This window comes from Molothrus aeneus, chromosome 1, assembly GCF_037042795.1.
Source record: "Molothrus aeneus isolate 106 chromosome 1, BPBGC_Maene_1.0, whole genome shotgun sequence".
Classification (NCBI taxonomy): domain Eukaryota; kingdom Metazoa; phylum Chordata; class Aves; order Passeriformes; family Icteridae; genus Molothrus; species Molothrus aeneus.
This window is the reverse complement of record NC_089646.1, coordinates 670,389-690,219: the sequence shown is the minus strand read 5'-3', so window position 1 is coordinate 690,219 and position 19,831 is coordinate 670,389. Positions and strand designations below refer to the sequence as shown.

The following is a 19,831-nucleotide window of genomic DNA, read 5'->3' as shown; positions in this document are numbered from 1 at the left end:
TTTGGCAGTGAGGGAGCTGCTCCAGCTGCTCTCACCTGCACCACTGCCATGGCCAGCACTGGGAAGGGCCTTTTTTTGCAGCAGCAGGTCCAGCGAGATGAGACCAATGTGATAACAATTCCAGATGTTCCTGCAGCTCACAAACAGGGAGTGGAGAGGGGCAGCTGCCCCTTCTCCCAGGCTGCAGCACTCCCAAGCAGGATGTGCAGGGAGCCAATCTGCAGCCCTAACCCCACAGAAAGCTAAGGCAGGAAAAGGAAACCCACACGTTTGTGCTGGGCTCACAAGTGAATCAGCCAGCACAGTCCTGCAGGTACCCAAAGCAGCACAAGGGAACAGAGGGATGGGATCTCTTCTCTGCAGGAGCAAGCACAGCTCATTCCTCATTCAGCCTCATCCCACACACCCAGCCAGGACTCGGTAACCTCCCTGCACACCGCCCTGGGGTGAGCATTCCCTTTCAGAGAGCCTCTAAATCCCCTGCAGGAATCCAGGGTAAGTTTCAGCAATGAATCAGAAGCCAGCTCAGAGATCACTGGTACCATCAGAAACCAGAATTTCCAACGGAGCCACCAAAGGCGAGGAGAAACGAGGAGCCAAGAGTCACCCACTTGAGCAGCACCAAGATGTGCCACCATGGCCTGCTGGGAACTGGTTCTGGAGTTACTGCCATGAACAAACACAGGAACTGCAGACAGACCCACAATGGTGTGGGTTGGAAAGATCCTGGAAGATCTTCCATTCATTTATTTAACAGCTGGGCAGGGGCACCTTCCACCATCCCAGGCTGCCCCAAGCCCATCCAGCCTGGCCTTGGACGCTTCCTGAGATGTTCCAGGCAAGGAGAGCTCAGGAGAGGCTCTGTCCCACAGGCAGTGCAGGAGATGCTCTCTGGGAAGCTGCTCACTATGATGCTGTCCCAGGAGGGCCCAGCTGGAAGGAAACAAGTGGGAAACCACAGGAGGTTCAGAGAGAGCAGAGCTCTGCTGTGCCACTGCAGGCCTGCCACTGCCTTGGACATTGGCTAGGGAGAACAAAAAGCCATTGCTGATGCCATCACCCTCCCCAGCAAAACCCAGCAGCCTGGCCCACAGCTCAGCACACAACATGCACTGGTGACACTCAGTTTTGAAACTGCCTCTTGCAAACCATAGAAGAACCACCTGGATCTTGAGAAATGCTTTCAGTAGCCTTGGATAACTCCAGGGGAAATGCAGGAATTACTCTGATTTATGAGCATGATTTGTCCATGAATTACCTTCTATATATTGGCTAAGGGAGAAGGAAAATGGTCTCAGCCTTACGAAAAACTATGAGCCAATTTTGTGTAATTATACAGCAAATGTGCTATTTCTATCTACTGAAGCAAGTTCCTCTACATTCAGACTTAGGCCTGCTCAGGAAAACTGGAAAAGTGTCCAAGATTTTGGCACTCTGCAGTTCTATTCCATTCCACATTGGTGGGACTAACAGAGGGAGGAGCAGTGACACGACTCCCAAATGCACCATTCAATTCACTAATTAAAAAGAAAAGCAAAAAGCAAATCTCCAGCACCAGCCTGGTGATTTGGCTTCCAGTTGTTTCCTCTTTCACAACAATAACCTGGGACATTCTGTGATAAGAGGTGCAAGAAGCACATTTTTATAATGCCCCCAAGTGCAATTACCTGTGACAGAGGCAGTTTCTCACATTCTGAGGCGATTCCTCGGTGAAGACTTAACAGGGTAAATATTTAATCTGCTCTAGAGGGGAGAATGGGATCTCTGACTGACAAAGCCCAGTTGTGGTGACAGCTCAGGCCTGGAATTCCCAGCAAGGTGCAGTGCTCTCTCCCCAGCTGACACTGCCCCATCCAGCAGCACGTTCTGACTGTGCCAAGGGCTGCTGGATCACCTTCAGCCCGTTCCTGCCCCAGTTCCAGAGCTGAAAGGATCTCATCCTGCAGGAAGCCATCCCTCCCTTGGAGCTTTTACTGAAACAACCCCAACTGCAGAACTGCATCTGCAGGATGTTCCCTTCCCTGCCAAATGGGATTTGCAGCAAGGAGTGTCTCGGGTCCGCCACAGCTGAGGGTGGATGTCTGGGTGGGAATTGTGTCCGTGTGTGCACAAGGAGCACAACCCAATACTCCCCAAACAGCCACACACGACACCCAAACCACAGCCCTGAGAGCAGGAAGGAATATTAAAAGCCTGTCTTGGAGAGCAGACAAGTCAGGGTGGGGCTATCAAAGAAGCCAATTTACTAATTAAAGTTCCTCAAAGCCAGTGAGTGCTTTAGCTTAATTTGATTGTGAAAGTCCAGGATAATTCCAAGCTGCACTGAAAACCACAAAGAGCAGACCCCAAAACCAACAAACCACCCAGCTGGAGTGGCCCAGCCTCCTCCAAACCCGAGGAGTGGAAACACTCAGGTACCAGAGCACAAACAAAACAGCCCAAAGTCTTCTTCAAGGAGGACAGAGGAGACCCATCAGTGTCTCTCTTCTCTCCAATTCTACTCCCTGGAAAAGCAACAAATGAGCACCAAGGACAAACTGTCAAAGACAAAAGTCCTCAAGATAGGATAAATTCAAGCAATAAATCCAAATGTGTTTCCAAGACATCAAAAATCCCCAAGGAAGAAAAAAAGCCCTGTGGCTCCACAGTATCCATTTCACAAGGAATTAGCCCAGACATGTTCCACGGCAGAGATGGAGGGAGACACAGAAGGTTCCACCTGGCAGCTTAGCTTAGAGTACAGCAAAGCATGGCTTTTGGGGAATTTGGGGGTTTTAAACCATCCCCAGCCATCCTGACCAGGGCTCCTTTCAACACACACAGAATAAACCCCACGGGCAGCTCCTGGCTGAAGGAGAGCTCAGGGAACAATGAGCAGGCTCCTCCAAAAGCAAGTGGGACCAGCTGAGGAGGAGCAGTGGCCAAACTCCCCCTTGGGGCCACTGGGGCTGCTCAGGAACCCGCCCTGCTCCAGAGCTCCAGCCCAAATTCTGCTGAGTTCTACAGGACAAATTTAATCAGTGACACAGGAGGGCTCCTGGAGCAAACCCAAGGGCAGGGGCACACCAGCCTCAGGAACAAAGGGGAAGGGATCCAGAGCTGCAGCCCAAATTCTGCTGAGTTCTACAGGACAAATTTATAATCAGTGACACAGGAGGGTTCCTGGAGCAAACCCAAGGGCAGGGGCACACCAGCCTCAGGAACGAGGGGGAAGTGACTGAGCTCCCCAACCCCACTGTGTGAGCCAAAACCCTGCAGCCTCAGATAACAACATGGATCTAACAGTGACTTTTTGAAGCTGGCCTGGGTCTCAGTGGATTTCCATATTTGCATCCAAGGCTAATAACAAAGCAGCCAAATGATGACAGCTAATGAGACATCAGCCCACAAGCTGAGGGCTCAGAACCCACCTCAGAAAGAGCTTTTCCAAATGACATTTATGATCTCCACGTGTTCAAGGAGCAGCTGGACAGGTAGGGCAGGTTCACAACACCCTGAGGGCTTTTATTTGCTCATCCAAAACAAATCTATTATTGGAAACAATTCCAGCATTACCACACTCCCATCTCAAGATCAAGAGCCTTCCATGGTCAATCCTCCATACAAACTGGGAGGATGAGTGAACTAAAGACCAAAAATAAAAGTTCTCAGGGACTGCCTGAAAACACTTTGGAAAAAAGTGATGAGAGATAAAGTACAAAAGAGGAAAGAAAAAAAATCCTGGTTTATTCCTTTTCTCAGGCAACACCTGAAGCAGCTCATTAAACAATAATTTGGGGTGGTTCAGTAGCTGCTTTAGCAGGCAGATAATTTGCTCTGTTGAACAGCTTGAATGCAACAACCAAAAGACCATCCCACTCTGAACTCCAAGATAAAACTCAGCAGCTTCTGAAAGACAAATGGAACCAAGACTCAAAGAATCCAGAAAATACTGAGGAAAATAATGACTTTAATAATGCTGGAACATGGGGAAAAAAAAAAAAAAAACCAACACAGAAGCATGAGGGCTGAGAAAAAAAAGAAAACGTTCAAATATAATAACACTCCAAATTTCCAAAATGCAGCCCACGAAAGAAAACTGAAACCAAAACAGCGACTATTGTAAGGAAAAATGGTTCAAGTCACAACCTCTGGCACAAAACCACTCGCATCCCTCCAAGCTCCAAGTGTTCTCCACGCTCCATAACCCAACAAAAAGCGACTCAAAACACGGCACCGAACGCGAGTTTTAAACATTCTTTTACAGCAGCGACAACTCCGATGCCATTCACCCTTCCCACCGGGGCCCGCTCAGCCCTGACATCCAACCGGGACAATCCTCCAGGCTGCGGCCAGAGCCGTGAGCCCCGGCGGGCTCCGGGGCCGCTGCAGGACCGGGCCCGGTGCCGCGGAGCTGCCCGGGGCTCCAGCCCGGGGCTCCCGCTGTCCAGGGCTGCTGCCCGGGCGGATCCGCGGGATGCCGCGCACAGAGAGCGGGGAACGGCCCTAACGGCCCGCCCGGCCCAGCCGCTCTCCTGCCGCAGCTCCACGGGGATTTTCCTCTCGCGTCAGCCACCGGAGGCGGCCGGAGTTTCGCCCAGGCCCGGCTCGGCGACCTTGAGGGGAATCACCGGGGAAACCCAACTGCGGCCAACAAAGGCCCGCGGGGGCGGCCCCGCAGCGGCTCCGCGGTGCCCCCGGCGCCCCCCGGTACCTGCGCAGCTCGGCGGCTCCTCTCCCTGGCCGCGCATCCCGGTCCCGGCGGAGCCGCGGGAAGAAGGGAGGGAGGGTGGGAGGGATGGATGGAGGGAGGGAGGGATGTGGCGGCTCCCCCGCCCCGCCGCGGGCCCGAGCTCGCCCCTCCCTTCCGCTGCGCGAACGCCGCGCGGGGCCCCGAGCGCCGGCCGGGCCCGCCGCTCACCCTGCGCCACCTCAGGCTCCTCCTCGTCCTCCTCGTCCCGGCGGGGCTCGGCGGGCCCGCCCGGGGCCGAGCAGAGCCCGCGGGGAGCCGCGCAGGGCCCGCGGGGGCCGCGGCACAGGCGCAGCGGCGCCGCCGCCTGCAGCAGCAGCCCCAGCGCCGCCATCTTGGGCCGCCCCGCGCCCGCGGGCAGCGCAGGGGCCGCGGCGGCAGCGCCCCCCGGCGGGCGGGAGGACCGGGAGCGCCCGGCCCGGCGGGAACGGAGCGGGCACGGGGCGGGGAGAGGCACGGGGGAAAGACAGGGAGCTGCTGTCCCGGCCGTGGCCGGAGCCCGCGGCATTGCCAGGGCTCCAGAGCCGGGGAGCACCGGGAATTGCGGCCGTGGGAGTGATGCCTTGTGACGGCTGACTTAGAACAGAGGCTACACAGAGATAAATAATAAAGTAGGTATTCCCGGTAGAATCTATAAAAGCACCGGGAATTGTGGCCGTGGGAACACCGGGAATTCCGGCCGCGGAATATCGGGAATTGTGGCTCTGGAGCAGGGGGAATTGCGGCCGGGAACACCGGGAATTCCAGCTCTGGAGCACCGGGAATTGCGGCCCTGGAGCCCCCGGAATTGCGGCCGGGAGCACCGAGAACTGCGGCAGGGGAATATCGGAAATTCCAGCCGGGAGCACCGGGAATTGGGTCGAGGAATATCGGGAATTCCAGTCGGGAACACTGGGAATTGGGTCGAGGAATATCGGGAATTCCAGTCAGGAACACTGGGAATTGCGGCCGGGGAATATCGGGAATTCCGGCCGGGAACATCGGGAATTGCGGCTCTAAAGCACCGGGAATTGCGGCTCTGGAGCACCGGAGCACGCAGAGCCATGTCGCACCCTCCCGTATCCCTAAAATCCAGCTGCTCCTGCAGCCCGTTATTCGCTAATATTTGAGATAAACAAATGGAAAAAATTAAAATCTTTATCAGCTTCAAATATTTTAAAGAACTTAAAATCTTAAATATTTATCAAATCTTAAATCTATACAATCTAAAATGAAAACCTTTGATAAAAATCTTGGAATCTTCATGAAATAAATCAGCGCCTCCTCACTTCTCCCAGCTAACTCCTCCTGTTACTCAGTTCTACATGAATTATTTCATATAATAATTCAGGTATAAAATTCTTAAGGCTGTGGAGCTGGTTGAAATTCCCACCCTACAGGAGTATTTATTTAAATCTGATTTTTTTTTTCCTAAGCAATTAATCTGTATCAGCCCTGGCTGTATTGGGATTACCATTAAGTTTTGCATTTCTTTAAACCAGGGTCTCATTTTTATGTCAAAGACTTTATTACTGAGTATTTTGTGTGTAAAGTGAAAATTAACATGAATGCCTGGTAAAGCATCATGATGCAAAAGGGGTTTTTTTACATGTTTTTGTTTTGATTTTGGGGTTTTTTTCTGATTCTTAAAATAATCTTCAATAAGGCAAAAAATACTAACTAATACAATGGCACAGTTCAGTTTTACAAAGCCTTGGCTCCAGGAGAAGAGGTTCAAGAAAAATAAAGTTATAAAATAAAACCCTTTAGGAAAAAGGAAAAAAGAAAAAACAAAACAAGCTAAAAAATGAAAAAAAAAAAGAAAAAAGAGAAAAAAAAGAAAAAATTTAAAAAAAAACTTTAGAACAGTTGAACACTCAAAAAAAGTCTTATTACGCCAAGTTTGCCTTCTCCTGTATTCTCTTTTTAGAACCTCTGAATTAGCTGCTGATTTGTCTTTGTAGGTTCTTTTACTTAAAAAAAAAAAAACAACCAAAAAAACCCACAAACAAACAAACCCCCCCCAAATGTAAACACAAACCCAGATCTTGAATCAGCACCAGATGACCAAAAAAAATACCAGGTTTTTTTTTAAAGACTTGAAGTTATTCTGGCATTGGATTACAAATTTTACGGAATTGGTCCACTAAAATGGGAAAAATCATTCAAAACTGATTGTTCATTCAAAAATCATTCAAAGATCACCCAGACCACTAAAAAGGAAAACTCATCCCACTGAAGGGAATTAATCCTGGGTTAATCTTGTGACAGCACGTTGCACAAACTATTATTTTTACTATTTTACTGTGATTTTTACTATTTTATTTAGGAATAAACTGAGGTGGTTTGGAAATCAAATCTTCAAGGAGGACTGGAAGGAAAGGGAAGCTGGAAAACCTTGGGAACACACGGGCAGGGGCCGGAAAAGCTGGGAAACCTTGGAAACACATGGGCAGGGGGCTGGAAAAGCTGGGAAATCTTGGAAACACATGGGCAGGGGGCTGGAAAAGCTGGGAAATCTTGGAAACAGACAGAGGGCTGGAAAAGCTGTGGAAAATCTCAGAAACAGGGGGCTAGAAAAGCTGGGAAACCTCAGAAACACACAGGTAGGGGCTGGAAAAGCTGGGAAAACCTTGGAAAAACACACACAAGGGGCTGGAAAAGCTGGGAAAACCTTGGAAACACACACAGGAGGCTGGAAAAGCTGGGAAATCTTGGAGAAAAACAGACAGGGGGCTGGAAAAGCTGGGAAACCTTGGAGAAACAGGGGGAGGGGGCTGGAAAAGCTGGGGAAAATCTCAGAAACAGGAGGCTGGAAAAGCTGGGAAAATCTCGGAAACACAGACAGGGGGCTGGAAAAACTGGGAAAACCTTGGGAACACAGGGGCAGGGGGCTGGAAAAGCTGGGGAAAATCTCAGAAACAGGAGGCTGGAAAAGCTGGGAAAATCTCGGAAACACAGACAGGGGGCTGGAAAAACTGGGAAAACCTTAGGAACACACAGGTAGGGGCTGGAAAAGCTGGGAAAACCTTAGGAACACACGGGCAGGGGCTGGAAAAGCTGGGAAAACCTTAGGAACACACGGGTAGGGGCTGGAAAAGCTGGGAAAACCTTAGGAACACACGGGCAGGGGCTGGAAAAGCTGGGAAAACCTTAGGAACACACGGGCAGGGGCTGGAAAAGCTGGGAAAACCTTAGGAACACACGGGCAGGGGCTGGAAAAGCTGGGAAAACCTTAGGAACACACGGGCAGGGGCTGGAAAAGCTGGGAAAACCTTAGGAACACACGGGCAGGGGCTGGAAAAGCTGGGGGAAGAGGCTGCCAGGCAGTCCCAGCGTGCAGGGACAGTCAGGGCTGAGGAGGGCTGCTGGTTTGTCACCGAAAATGATATAAAAAATTATCTTGTGGGCACAGAAGCAGCAGTGAAGAGTCAATTTATTACAAAATTGCAGAAGTCACCCATGCCAGGTATCTTTGTTTTGCAGGGAGCAGCGTGAGCCAGCACAGGCAGCATCTCCAGAGCCGTCCCCCAGCTCTGGCAGCTCCTGGGCTGCACCTGCCCCTCCAGCCAAGGCTGTGCAGAGGCGGCAGCTCCTTAAGGAGCCAAGTGTCGTTCAGGAATTCCTTCATCCCCAGGGCTGGAGCATCCCAGAGTCCCACAGGCAGCCTGGCCATGACAAACCACCAGCCCTCAGCAGGGAAGTTCCATCTCTCCAAGCCCACTGGCAGGATCTGGGGGAGCAGAGGGGCTTTGCTCCCAGCTGAGGTGACTTTGTACACAATTCCTGCCCTAGACTGGGAAGAATTCTGGGATTTTTAGTATAAATTCAGCTAAATCCCAGTGCTGGTGGCTCAGAGCAGGGCAGTGACAGGAGTGGCGGGGTCACTGCTGGGTTTCCTGAGTGCCAGGGGAAGGATGAATTGCCTGGGATGGAGGGAGGGTCCCTCTGCCTCAACCAGAGCTGGAATATTTTAGTCCATTCTATCCACTAAGACCAAGAGCTCAGGAAAGATGCACAAGTTAAAACAGGAAACAGGGACTGGAGGGATTTCTGAGGACAAAATATGATAGAAAGGAAGGCTGGCAAAGCAATGGCAGGGCTAAGAGCCATAGTGACAGGATCACAGGATCAAATCCCAAGGACAAAGAACCCTTGGAGCTGGTACTGAGGGACACAGGAATATCTAGGAGGACAAAATTAAAAGGGAAAAAGCCTGTACTTGAAGCTGAACAGCAAAGAATGTCCAGTGTCTGTGGATAACACGGCAGGGCTCCTCCCTGCCCAATCCCACTGCTGCCCTGAAATCCTGCCCTGTCCCAGCCTCCTGCCACATCCCCTCGGTGCTGCAGCCCCAGGACACAGCTGAGCTCCCTCCTCACACCAAGAACTCCTCCTCCTCCTCCTCAGGCCCTGCTCCAGCTCCCCCTGGAGCACAGGAACCCCCCGGCTGTGGCAGCTCCTACCTTTGAGGGAATTCAGCGAGAACATCTCCATCCCGGCGGGAAGGGCGTTCCTGGGACAGCAGCAGGGAGACAAAGAAACTGAGGTTAGAATGGCTATTTCCTTTCAAATGCTTCTGCTTTGGCTCCGGGGTGAAAATGAGGGGGTTTTAAAAGCCTTTTAGGCCAGGATGAAGTAGATTACTGCCATTATTCTCCTTAAAGGGAAAGAAAAACCAGGAGAAGAAAGAGAACTGTACTTCTGATAATGTTCTTTACTGAAACTGTGTTAAACTTCCTATTTATAACTTTCACACAAATAAGAAAACCAACTTTGTTTTGGGGTGTTTTATCTGTCATGCCAAGTATTAAATACACTGCAGGGATTCTTGGAAACGGTAACAAGGATTTTCTATAAACTCAGATCAGATGGGTGAGGACTGAAGGTCAGCATTTACACACAAAGTTGGTTTGGAGCTGCACTTCCATGATCCTGGTGGATCCCTTCCAAGCCAGGATATTCTGGGATTCTGTGGACATTAACTGTCCCCATCAATGACTTCCTGTGCATGCAATTAATAGCCTGCAATTATCATTCCAATTATTCACTTTTGCTTTCAATAAGACAAAATTACTTCAGTAGAAAAAAAAATAATAAAAAAAAAGCTTCAAATAAACCCACCCCATTTTCTGGCCACATCTCTGGATGTGACACCTTGTCCATGGTTCCTTCCCCACGGACACACAGACACCAACCTGCCCTGGCTGCCAGGGCCACACCTGGCCTTTTCCAAGGTGAAATCAATAAAAACAGAGCAAACTGACTTGGCAAAAATGAAACCCCACGTGTGCTGTGGTGAATCTCGGAGGGAATGTCCCTGGTGTGATAAATCACTGCAGGGAACAACGTCAGGGAGCTCTTCTGTGCTCCTGGGGGCAGATGCCCAAGGCTGGAGCTTGGCACAGGGCAGCCTGTGCCCCCTTCCTTGGGCATCATCCCAGCCTGGCTCAAACTGCCTAAAGCCAAGGGGACTGGGGATGAGTTGGGTGAGCCCAGTATTGCTCCAAGAGGAAAGAGCCAGAGCCAATCCCTGGGAATCAGGAGTGGGACAGGGAATGCTGCAGGGAATGCAACTGCCAGGGCACTGGGCACATCCCCCTGCCCAGCTCTGACCAAACAGGGGGGCTGTGTGTGGGGTACCCCAGGGAATCCCTCCCTCAGTGTCCTGGGACAGGGGGCAGGTGAACTGCAACATTCCTCCTGGGAATCCAGGGAGCAGGGAATGCCTCACCCACACTGGCCTGGGGAAAAGGGCTCTCCCAAAATGCCTTTCAGCTGAGAGAGGGCAGGGATTGGGAATTGGGAATTCCTGGCTGGGATGGAATTCCCAGAGCAGCTGGGGCTGCCCCTGGATCCCTGGAATGTTCCAGGCCAGGCTGGACAGGGCTTGGAGCACCGGGGACAGTGGGAGGTGTCCCTGCCATGGCAGGGGTGGCACTGGGTGATCCTTACACTCTCTTCCAACCCAAGTGGGTAAATGCAATATAAAGTTGATGGAAATGGTCTTTTCTGCTCAAGAACAAAGGAATAAAAAAATGAGAACCCTCTGGGGATGAGGTTCCAAGATGAAGAACTGAGATTCCCCTTGGATAAGGAAGATTCCAGCCCAGCTGTTGGTGTGATCCTGTCTGCAGACCCCAGCTGGGCTGGGAGCCTCACTGGGAACCAGTCAGAGCCAGACTGGGGGGGACAGGGCAGAACGGGGAGGAGGATAAAGGATCTGCTGAAGCTGACACCAGGATCCCGACCTGGGAATCACTTTCAGCACATCCAGCAGCCTGGGGGACATCCCAGGGTTTGCTCCTGCAGATCCTGGTCCCAAATAAGAAGAAGTGTCCAACTGTGGCAGCTGCTGCAGCCCCCAGGGAAGCACGGGGATGCAGGACCAGCATGGACAGGAGCATTGGAAGACTCAAAATGTACTCTGTCTGATGACAGGAGAGATGTGGGAGCTCTGAGGACACTGGATTTGGGATGAAATGGCCCAGGATGACACAGGACAGGCAGTGGCACAGCTGGGATGAGAATCCATGGCAGACTGGAGCCTGGTGCCTCGCACCCAGCAAACTCCAGAGACCCGGGTGGCACAAGAGGCACTAAAAGTTTGTTAGGAACAGACTCAGGCAAAGAGTGAAAGCAGGCACTGCAGCACAGAAACTGTCAGATCAAATCCCCAAGGATGGGAAGGAACTGGGCCTTTGTGGGGGCTCCTCGATCCACTGGAAAACGCCTACATGAGGGAAAACCACATCCCCGAGAGAGACACGGGAAAAATCACAGCAGTTCTGATTACTGGCTGCTGGGGTACTCCAGCGGTGTTGGAAGGGGCAGAGCCCCGACTGCTTTGTGAGGAGAACAAAGGAGAGGGAAATCCTGCTGCCTGCACATCCAAGGATTCCCTGCCCGGCTCGGGCACAGCCAGCACGCCCCTGTAGCAGAGATTTGTTTTTACTCTTGGTCATTTGTGCCAAAGGACAGCGGATGGGTGCAGGAACCTCTGGTTAGGGGCAGCCCCGAGGGCTCTGGCTGCCAGCGGTGCAGGGGGGCAGGGAAGGGCTGCAGGTGGCACCGGGCTCCGGACAGCCCCGGGGCCGGACGGGCACCCGCAGCCACAATTCCCGCGGCCACGGGGCAGAACGGGCCCGGCGGCGGCACCGGGGCGAGGCGCAGGCGGGCACGGAGGGGCAGGAGCGGGAGAGGCGGCGGGAGAGCGGCTCCGTGCGGAGCGGAGCGGAGCCTGCCCGGGCAGCGATGGAGCTCCGGGGATGCCGCGCTCCCGGGGCCGCTTGCCGGGCTCTCCCCGCCGGCCCCTCGCCCAGGGCCCGCGGGGAGCGGTGCCCCGGAGCCCCCCCGATCATACCCGAGGCCTCCCGAGCATCCCCGGCCCCGGCGGTGCCGCCGAGCATCCCCGGTGCCGCCGAGCATCCCCGCCCGCGCCGCCCCGCCCGCACAGGCCGCGGCCCCGCACGGCCCTCCCCGCCTCGCCCCGCGCTGCTCGCCGCCATCCCCCGCTCCTGCCCCTCCTCCCGCCGTCGTCCCGCCCCCGCGGCCTCCCGGGTTCGCCCCAGGGGTCGCGGTCCGACCCCCGCCCGCCCGGCACCGACCTCCGCACCGCGACTGCCGCCGCCGGGCCGCCCCTCGGGACTACCGCTCCCGGCAGGCCTCGCGCGCGCTTCCGGCGCGGCGCGCCCTTCACTTCCGGCCCTTCCCCGGAAGTGAGGCAGCCCGCGCGTTCCCTCCGGCCTGCGGCGCCACAGTGCGAAGCCTGTCGTGGGCGCGGGGCGGGGACTGTCCCCATGGCAACGACAGAGCCAATGGGCGGCGAGGGCTGTTCCCATGGCAATGGCAGAGCCAATGGGCGGCGAGGCCTGTGGCGGCGCTGTAGCCTCGGCCCCGGCCCCGGTCCCGGTCCCGGTCCCGATGCCAATCCCGGGGTGGGACCCGGCCAGGCCCAATCCCGATCCTGGCCCCGATCCCTGTCCCAGTGCCGATGCCGGTCCCGGGGTGGGACCCGGCCAGGCCCAATCCCGATCGGGGAGCTGCCCAGAGCAGCCGTGGTTGCCCCTGGATCCCTGGCAGTGTCCCAGGCCAGGTTGGACACTGGGGCTTGGAGCACCCCGGGACAGTGGGAGGTGTCCCTGCCATGGCAGGGGTGGGACGGGATGGGATGGGATGGGATGAGATTTTATGGCTCTCCCAACCCAAACCCTTCTGGAATTCTTGGCTTGACTCACTCTGCTGTCTTTTCAGAATGGCAGCTCTGAAATTCTGAAGTTCAGATTTCTGGATGTTTGGTGGGTTTATTATTCCCTGTATCTCCAGAGGCTTCCTTTCCTGCAGGTGTTTATTTCTGTTTGGAGTGTTCAGGGACAAGGGAACATTTACAAACTACAGTAATGCAAGGGATGGTTTTATACTGGGGATTGTGATTTTAATGATGGACTTTTTGACACTCTATTTGAAAATGCTTGAACTAAAATGTGTTGTATTTTTAAATTATATACACGTTTTTGCTTAAAAAAATCTGTTATGTTCAATTCACAAATAAAACATCAGTAGAGACTCAAAACTTAGTAGTTTCTGTAAAGGAAATTTGGTGGAAATTGCTTCTTAATGACCCCTTCCGTGCTTATGGAATGACCCCTTAGATGTGCTTATGGAAAGGTGAAGGCACCCAGCAGTGAGGATTCGGTGCAGACACCTGCAGGTAATTATGGCAGCACCCAATTTATTCCCTAATTGCACCTCGGGGTCTCCACACCGGCCCTGAGCGGCGGGGGCGGGATCGGACCGGAGCGGTACCGAGGGCACGGACGGTGCGTTCGGAGCGACCCCGGGAGGTACCGAGGCACGGACGGTGGTGTTCGGGGTCCGGAGCGCTCCCTTGCTGGTACCGAGGGCACGGACGATGTGTTCGGGGTCCGGAGCAATCGCGTGCGATACCGAGGGCACGGACGGTGTGTTTGGAGCAATCCCGGGCGGTACCGAGGGCACGGACGGTGTGTGTTTGGAGCAATCGCGGGCGATACCGAGGGCACGGACGGTGTGTGTTTGGAGCAATCGCGGGCGATACCGAGGGCACGGACGGTGTGTGCTTGGACCAATCCCGGGCGGTACCGAGGGCACGGACGGTGTGTGTTTGGACCAATCCCGGGCGGTACCGAGGGCACGGACGGTGTGTTCGGGGTCCGGAGCCCCCGGGGTCCCTCAGCGGGAGCGGCTCGGGCGGAGCCGCCCCGGGGCGGGCGGGGCCAATCGAGGGGCGGGGCTTCACATGAGCGGCGTGCGCGTTCCCGCGCGCGTACCCGCTGGCCTTCCCGATCCCATCCCCAAGCACGTTCACGTTCCCGTTGGTGTTCCTGTTCGCATCTCCGAGCACACTCGCGATCGCGTCCCCGTGCGCGTTCCCATTCCGACCGCCGAGCACGTTCCCGTTCACATCCCCGAGCACGTTCCCGACCGCGTTCCCGTTCCGGTCCCGAGCGCGCTCCCGGGGTGGGCGGGGCGCGGGCCGGGGCGCGGCGCATGCGCGGCGCGGGGCGCGCGGGGACAATGGCGGCGGCGGCGCTGGCGGCGGGCGGAGGCCCCGGGAGTGGTCCCGCGGCGGCTCCGGCGGGCGGGCCCGGCCCCGCGCTGGCCGCGGCGCGCCGCAAGGACGGCGGCCCCGCCGGCAAGTTCTGGGAGAGCCCCGACACCGTGTCCCAGCTCGACTCGGTCCGCGTGTGGCTGGGGAAGCACTACAAGAAGGTGCGGCCCGGCGGGGACGGCGGGCACCGGGCGGGGGACGGGGACGGGACGGGGGGGCCGGAGGTTTCCGCCGCTCTTTGTGACCCGCGGCCTCGCCGCTGCGGCGGGCGCGGGGCCGGGCCGGGGGCAGCCCCAGCCCCGGGCACGTTTCCGCTCCCTCCGCGCCCGGGGCCGTGTTTGGGGCAGCCCCGGTGCCGCCGGGACGTTCCCGCTGCCGGCGGGGGCCCGGCCGGTGCCCGCCCGCCCCAGGCAGTGACTTTCCTGTGCGGGCAGGTCCCGGCCCCGCTGGATTTCGCTTCAGCCGCGCCCTGGCGGTGTCGGGAGCGCTGGAAAAGGGAGGAGAAGGAGGAAAATCCCCCGGAGCCGTCGGGAGCCGCGTTCAGCCCCGCGTTCGGCCCCGCGTGTTGCCCCGAGCTCGCTCCCGGCAGCGCCGCTGCTGCCCTTGGGCTCCTCTTCCTCCCCGCATGCTTCGCTCCCCTCGGCTGCCTCGCTTTCTTTATGTGTTTTGTTTTTATTTCCCGTGTGCTGATTTTATAACTTCATCTCGGTACCGTGAGGAATGCCCCGGTGTAACTTTGCAGCGGGTCCGCACGGCGCTGCAGCGGAGCTGGAGGAGCTTTGCTCGGACCGGAGCGGTGCCCGGGGATACTGCACGGCCCCAGCTGTACAATCTCCGTGTTCCGCTGGTTTCGGGGCCGGCCCGGTGTCCGTCACCCACGGAGGAGCACCGGCTGTTGGCTGGGCTCTTTGTGTGGCGGAGGATCTGAGACCGGGAATCTGACCTGGCAATCTGAGCTGGGGCGCTGCGGGGTGAAGGCAGCTGGGGCTCGGGTGTGTTTTTGTTTTTCCAGTCCTTCCAGCTCGGATCGGGGCGTGGGGAGCGCTTTGAAGCAGCAGCTCGAGCTCTTTGTGTTGACAGGGCAGTGTAACAGAATATTTGTGCAGTTTGGCTTGTTCCGGTTGCGGTGCTGGAGGAGCTGTGGTTTTCCCTTTCCCTGTCCTGGCCGAGCACCCCCGGGATCCTGATTTCAGCAGGAAATCGCTGCTCCGAGCAGGGCCCAGGTGCCCTGCTGAGCACAGAAAGTGTTTGTGTGGCTCTGAACCCCTCTGCCAGGCTGGTCTCTGTACTGGCTGGGCAGGGGGAGTGTGGTGCAGCAATGGGAGCCAAGGGGAAAAAAAACCCCTCCTTTCAAATTGCTTATAAAATATTATTATTATTATTATTATTATTATTATTATTATTATTATTATTATTATTATTATTATTATTATTATTATTATTATTAAAGAAATGATGATATTATATTATTAACTGTTATAAAAATAGATATTTATTTCTTGTGGCTCTGGAAGGTAATTAGAGTTGGGCTATGGAGACTCTACAGGGCAAGTGAGTTTTGGAATGTTGCTGTGACAATCCTTTTAAAAAATGAAAAGTGATTTTGGTTTGGGGAAACAAGAAAGTTCATACCAGTGCTTACAGATGGGGGCTTAAAACTCCAGAGTGAAGGGCTGGTTGCCTTTTGGATGTGCTGTAAATGGACTCTGGTTCATCTTGTTCTGTTTTCATCCCGCTGTAGGTGCGTGGCTTCTTCCAGAGAGGTACATGGTGATTTTAACTGGCCTTTGTCCAGTTTATGCTCTTAAAAATAGATTTTTGTACATCTCAGTGGTGAAGGTGTCAGCGGCACTTGGTGTGTCGAGCTCCAGGGACACTTGGGGCCAGTTGGAGAGAATCCCAGAGCAGCACCAAGCTCAGTCAGGATCCAGGGGTCCCAAGGGACAGGGACAGTGGGAGAGGGGCATTTACAGAGCTGCTCATTTTGTCTCTAGGTTAGACAAGACTTTTAATATTGAAGAGTTTTCTGTGTCTCTGGAAGAGAGCAGCTCTTGGGGAGCTCTGTGTGTCTCTGGGCAGGAGCAGCTCTTGGGGAGCTCTGTGTGTCTCTGGAACAGGAACAGCTCTTGGGGAGCTCTGTGTGTCTCTGGGCAGGAGCAGCTCTTGGGGAGCTCTGTGTGTCTCTGGAAGAGGAACAGCTCTTGGGGAGCTCTGTGTGTCTCTAGAAGGGAACAGCTCTTGGGGAGCTCTGTGTGTCTCTGGAAGAGGAACAGCTCTTGGGGAGCTCTGTGTGTCTCTGGAACAGGAACAGCTCTTGGGGAGCTCTGTGTGTCTCTGGGCAGGAACAGCTCTTGGGGAGCTCTGTGTGTCTTTGGAAGAGGAGCAGCTCTTGGGGAGCTCTGTGTGTCTCTGGAACAGGAGCAGCTCTTGGGGAGCTCTGTGTGTCTCTGGGCAGGAACAGCTCTTGGGGAGCTCTGTGTGTCTCTGGGCAGGAACAGCTCTTGGGGAGCTCTGTGTGTCTCTGGAACAGGAACAGCTCTTGGGGAGCTCTGTGTGTCTCTGGAACAGGAACAGCTCTTGGGGAGCTCTGTGTGTCTCTGGAAGAGGAACAGCTCTTGGGGAGCTCTGTGTGTCTCTGGGCAGGAGCAGCTCTTGGGGAGCTCTGTGTGTCTTTGGAAGAGGAGCAGCTCTTGGGGAGCTCTGTGTGTCTCTGGGCAGGAACAGCTCTTGGGGAGCTCTGTGTGTCTCTGGGCAGGAACAGCTCTTGGGGAGCTGTGTATGTCTCTGGAAGAGGAGCAGCTCTTGGGGAGCTCTGTGTGTCTCTGGAACAGGAACAGCTCTTGGGGAGCTCTGTGTGTCTCTGGGCAGGAGCAGCTCTTGGGGAGCTCTGTGTGTCTCTGGGCAGGAGCAGCTCTTGGGGAGCTCTGTGTGTCTCTGGAAGAGGAACAGCTCTTGGGGAGCTCTGTGTGTCTCTGGGCAGGAACAGCTCTTGGGGAGCTCTGTGTGTCTCTGGGCAGGAGCAGCTCTTGGGGAGCTCTGTGTGTCTCTGGGCAGGAACAGCTCTTGGGGAGCTCTGTGTGTCTCTGGGCAGGAGCAGCTCTTGGGGAGCTCTGTGTGTCTCTAGAAGGGAACAGCTCTTGGGGAGCTCTGTGTGTCTCTGGGCAGGAACAGCTCTTGGGGAGCTCTGTGTGTCTCTGGAACAGGAACAGCTCTTGGGGAGCTCTGTGTGTCTCTAGAAGGGAACAGCTCTTGGGGAGCTCTGTGTGTCTCTGGAAGAGGAACAGCTCTTGGGGAGCTCTGTGTGTCTCTGGAAGAGGAACAGCTCTTGGGGAGCTCTGTGTGTCTCCAGGCAGGAACAGCTCTTGGGGAGCTCTGTGTGTCTCTGGGCAGGAGCAGCTCTTGAGGAGCTCTGTGTGTCTCTGGGCAGGAGCAGCTCTTGAGGAGCTCTGTGTGTCTCTGGAAGAGAGCAGCTCTTGGGGAGCTCTGTGTGTCTCTGGGCAGGAACAGCTCTTGGGGAGCTCTGTGTGTCTCTGGGCAGGAACAGCTCTTGGGGAGCTCTGTGTGTCTCTGGGCAGGAACAGCTCTTGGGGAGCTGTGTGTGTCTCTAGAAGGGAACAGCTCTTGGGGAGCTCTGTGTGTCTCTGGAACAGGAGCAGCTCTTGGGGAGCTCTGTGTGTCTCTGGAAGAGGAGCAGCTCTTGGGGAGCTCTGTGTGTCTCTGGGCAGGAGCAGCTCTTGGGGAGCTCTGTGTGTCTCTGGGCAGGAGCAGCTCTTGGGGAGCTCTGTGTGTCTCTAGAAGGGAACAGCTCTTGGGGAGCTCTGTGTGTCTCTGGGCAGGAACAGCTCTTGGGGAGCTCTGTGTGTCTCTGGAACAGGAACAGCTCTTGGGGAGCTCTGTGTGTCTCTAGAAGGGAACAGCTCTTGGGGAGCTCTGTGTGTCTCTGGAAGAGGAACAGCTCTTGGGGAGCTCTGTGTGTCTCTGGAAGAGGAACAGCTCTTGGGGAGCTCTGTGTGTCTCCAGGCAGGAACAGCTCTTGGGGAGCTCTGTGTGTCTCTGGGCAGGAGCAGCTCTTGAGGAGCTCTGTGTGTCTCTGGGCAGGAGCAGCTCTTGAGGAGCTCTGTGTGTCTCTGGAAGAGAGCAGCTCTTGGGGAGCTCTGTGTGTCTCTGGGCAGGAACAGCTCTTGGGGAGCTCTGTGTGTCTCTGGGCAGGAACAGCTCTTGGGGAGCTCTGTGTGTCTCTGGGCAGGAACAGCTCTTGGGGAGCTCTGTGTGTCTCTGGAAGAGGAACAGCTCTTGGGGAGCTCTGTGTGTCTCTGGGCAGGAACAGCTCTTGGGGAGCTGTGTGTGTCTCTAGAAGGGAACAGCTCTTGGGGAGCTCTGTGTGTCTCTGGAACAGGAGCAGCTCTTGGGGAGCTCTGTGTGTCTCTGGAAGAGGAACAGCTCTTGGGGAGCTCTGTGTGTCTCTGGAACAGGAGCAGCTCTTGGGGAGCTCTGTGTGTCTCTGGGCAGGAACAGCTCTTGGGGACCTCTGTGTGTCTCCAGAGTACAATTAAGAATGAAAGAGGTTTCAGTAGTAGTGTGGAAGACTCACACTGGACCTTGAAAAACTCATCGACAGGCACCAAACACAGTGGCAGAAAATGAAATTATTTATATTGTACTGAGCTGATTTATTCGAGGCTCTCTCCTGCTCCCAGTTTGTGTGTGTCATGTCTGGAAGTTGGTTTGTGTTGTTTCTGAGCATCAAGGGATGCAGGAGGTGCCCAGCTCCTTCCCAGGCAGTGTGGGTGCAATGGGGATGTTGGAGCCTTGCTTCCCTGGGAGCTGGGAATGTGTTGGTGCCATGGGTTTGGAGTCCTGGGGCTTCTAACAGACTTTAACAGAACAAAGTCACAGGATCCTGGAATGGTTTGGGGGGGAAGGGTCCTTAAAGCCCATCCAGTGCCACCCCTGCCATGGCAGGGACACCTCCCACTGTCCCAGGCTGCTCCCAGCCCTGTCCAGCCTGGCCTTGGGCACTGCCAGGGATCCAGGGGCAGCCACAGCTGCTCTGGGCACCCTGTGCTAGGCCCTCCCCACCCTCCCAGCCAGGAGTTCCTGCCCAATCTCCCATCCATCCCTGCCCTCTGGCAGTGGAAGCCATTCCCTGTGTCCTGTCCCTCCATCCCTTGTTCAGAGTAATTTGGGTAGACTGGAATGGGCACCTTGATGTCACCATAGTTAGTTAGAAATTCACACTTCAGAAGTAAAGTGGGCAATTCTCTTTTTATTATATTAATGCTCATTTACCTATAACATTGTGCATTGTTTAGGCAGTTCCTTTCTCAGTAAGCCTCATCCCTCATATTAAAATGGGGTGTCCCAAAGCAGTTATTTATTGTCTGTAAGACCTATTTCTAAGGTAGCTGGGGAGAGGTTTAGCAGCTGCCTGATGAAGGATGCAGCCCCTGGCCTTGGCCTTGCAGCTGAGCTCCCCAGGGAGCCATCCTGATGTGTTGTTGATATCCAGGGCAATATCCAGATCCATATCCAGG

The 19,831-nt window shown here is 55.1% G+C and overlaps 2 protein-coding genes across 4 annotated transcripts in view; one reads left to right on the top strand and one right to left on the bottom strand.

Annotated features, from left to right (window-relative positions):
* Positions 1 to 12,380, bottom strand: part of DHX30 (DExH-box helicase 30) — a 32,224-nt gene extending 19,844 nt beyond the window's left edge. The window contains exons 1-2 of one of the 3 annotated variants that reach the window (XM_066549855.1): positions 12,316 to 12,380; positions 9,175 to 9,224 (exon numbers count right to left, since the gene is read on the bottom strand). In XM_066549855.1, the coding sequence (XP_066405952.1) occupies positions 9,175 to 9,205 (31 nt within the window). In that variant the 5' untranslated portion in view covers positions 9,206 to 9,224; positions 12,316 to 12,380. Of the gene's footprint in view, positions 1 to 4,693; positions 4,767 to 4,900; positions 5,064 to 9,174; positions 9,225 to 12,315 lie in introns of those variants that run through there. The other 2 variants (XM_066549836.1, XM_066549846.1) reach the window with 2 other exon arrangements.
* Positions 12,381 to 14,248: 1,868 nt separating this feature from the next.
* Positions 14,249 to 19,831, top strand: part of SMARCC1 (SWI/SNF related, matrix associated, actin dependent regulator of chromatin subfamily c member 1) — a 72,242-nt gene continuing 66,659 nt past the window's right edge. The window contains exon 1 of the mRNA XM_066549949.1: positions 14,249 to 14,458. Coding sequence (XP_066406046.1) covers positions 14,264 to 14,458 — 195 coding nt within the window. The 5' untranslated portion in view covers positions 14,249 to 14,263. The remainder of the gene's footprint in view (positions 14,459 to 19,831) is intronic.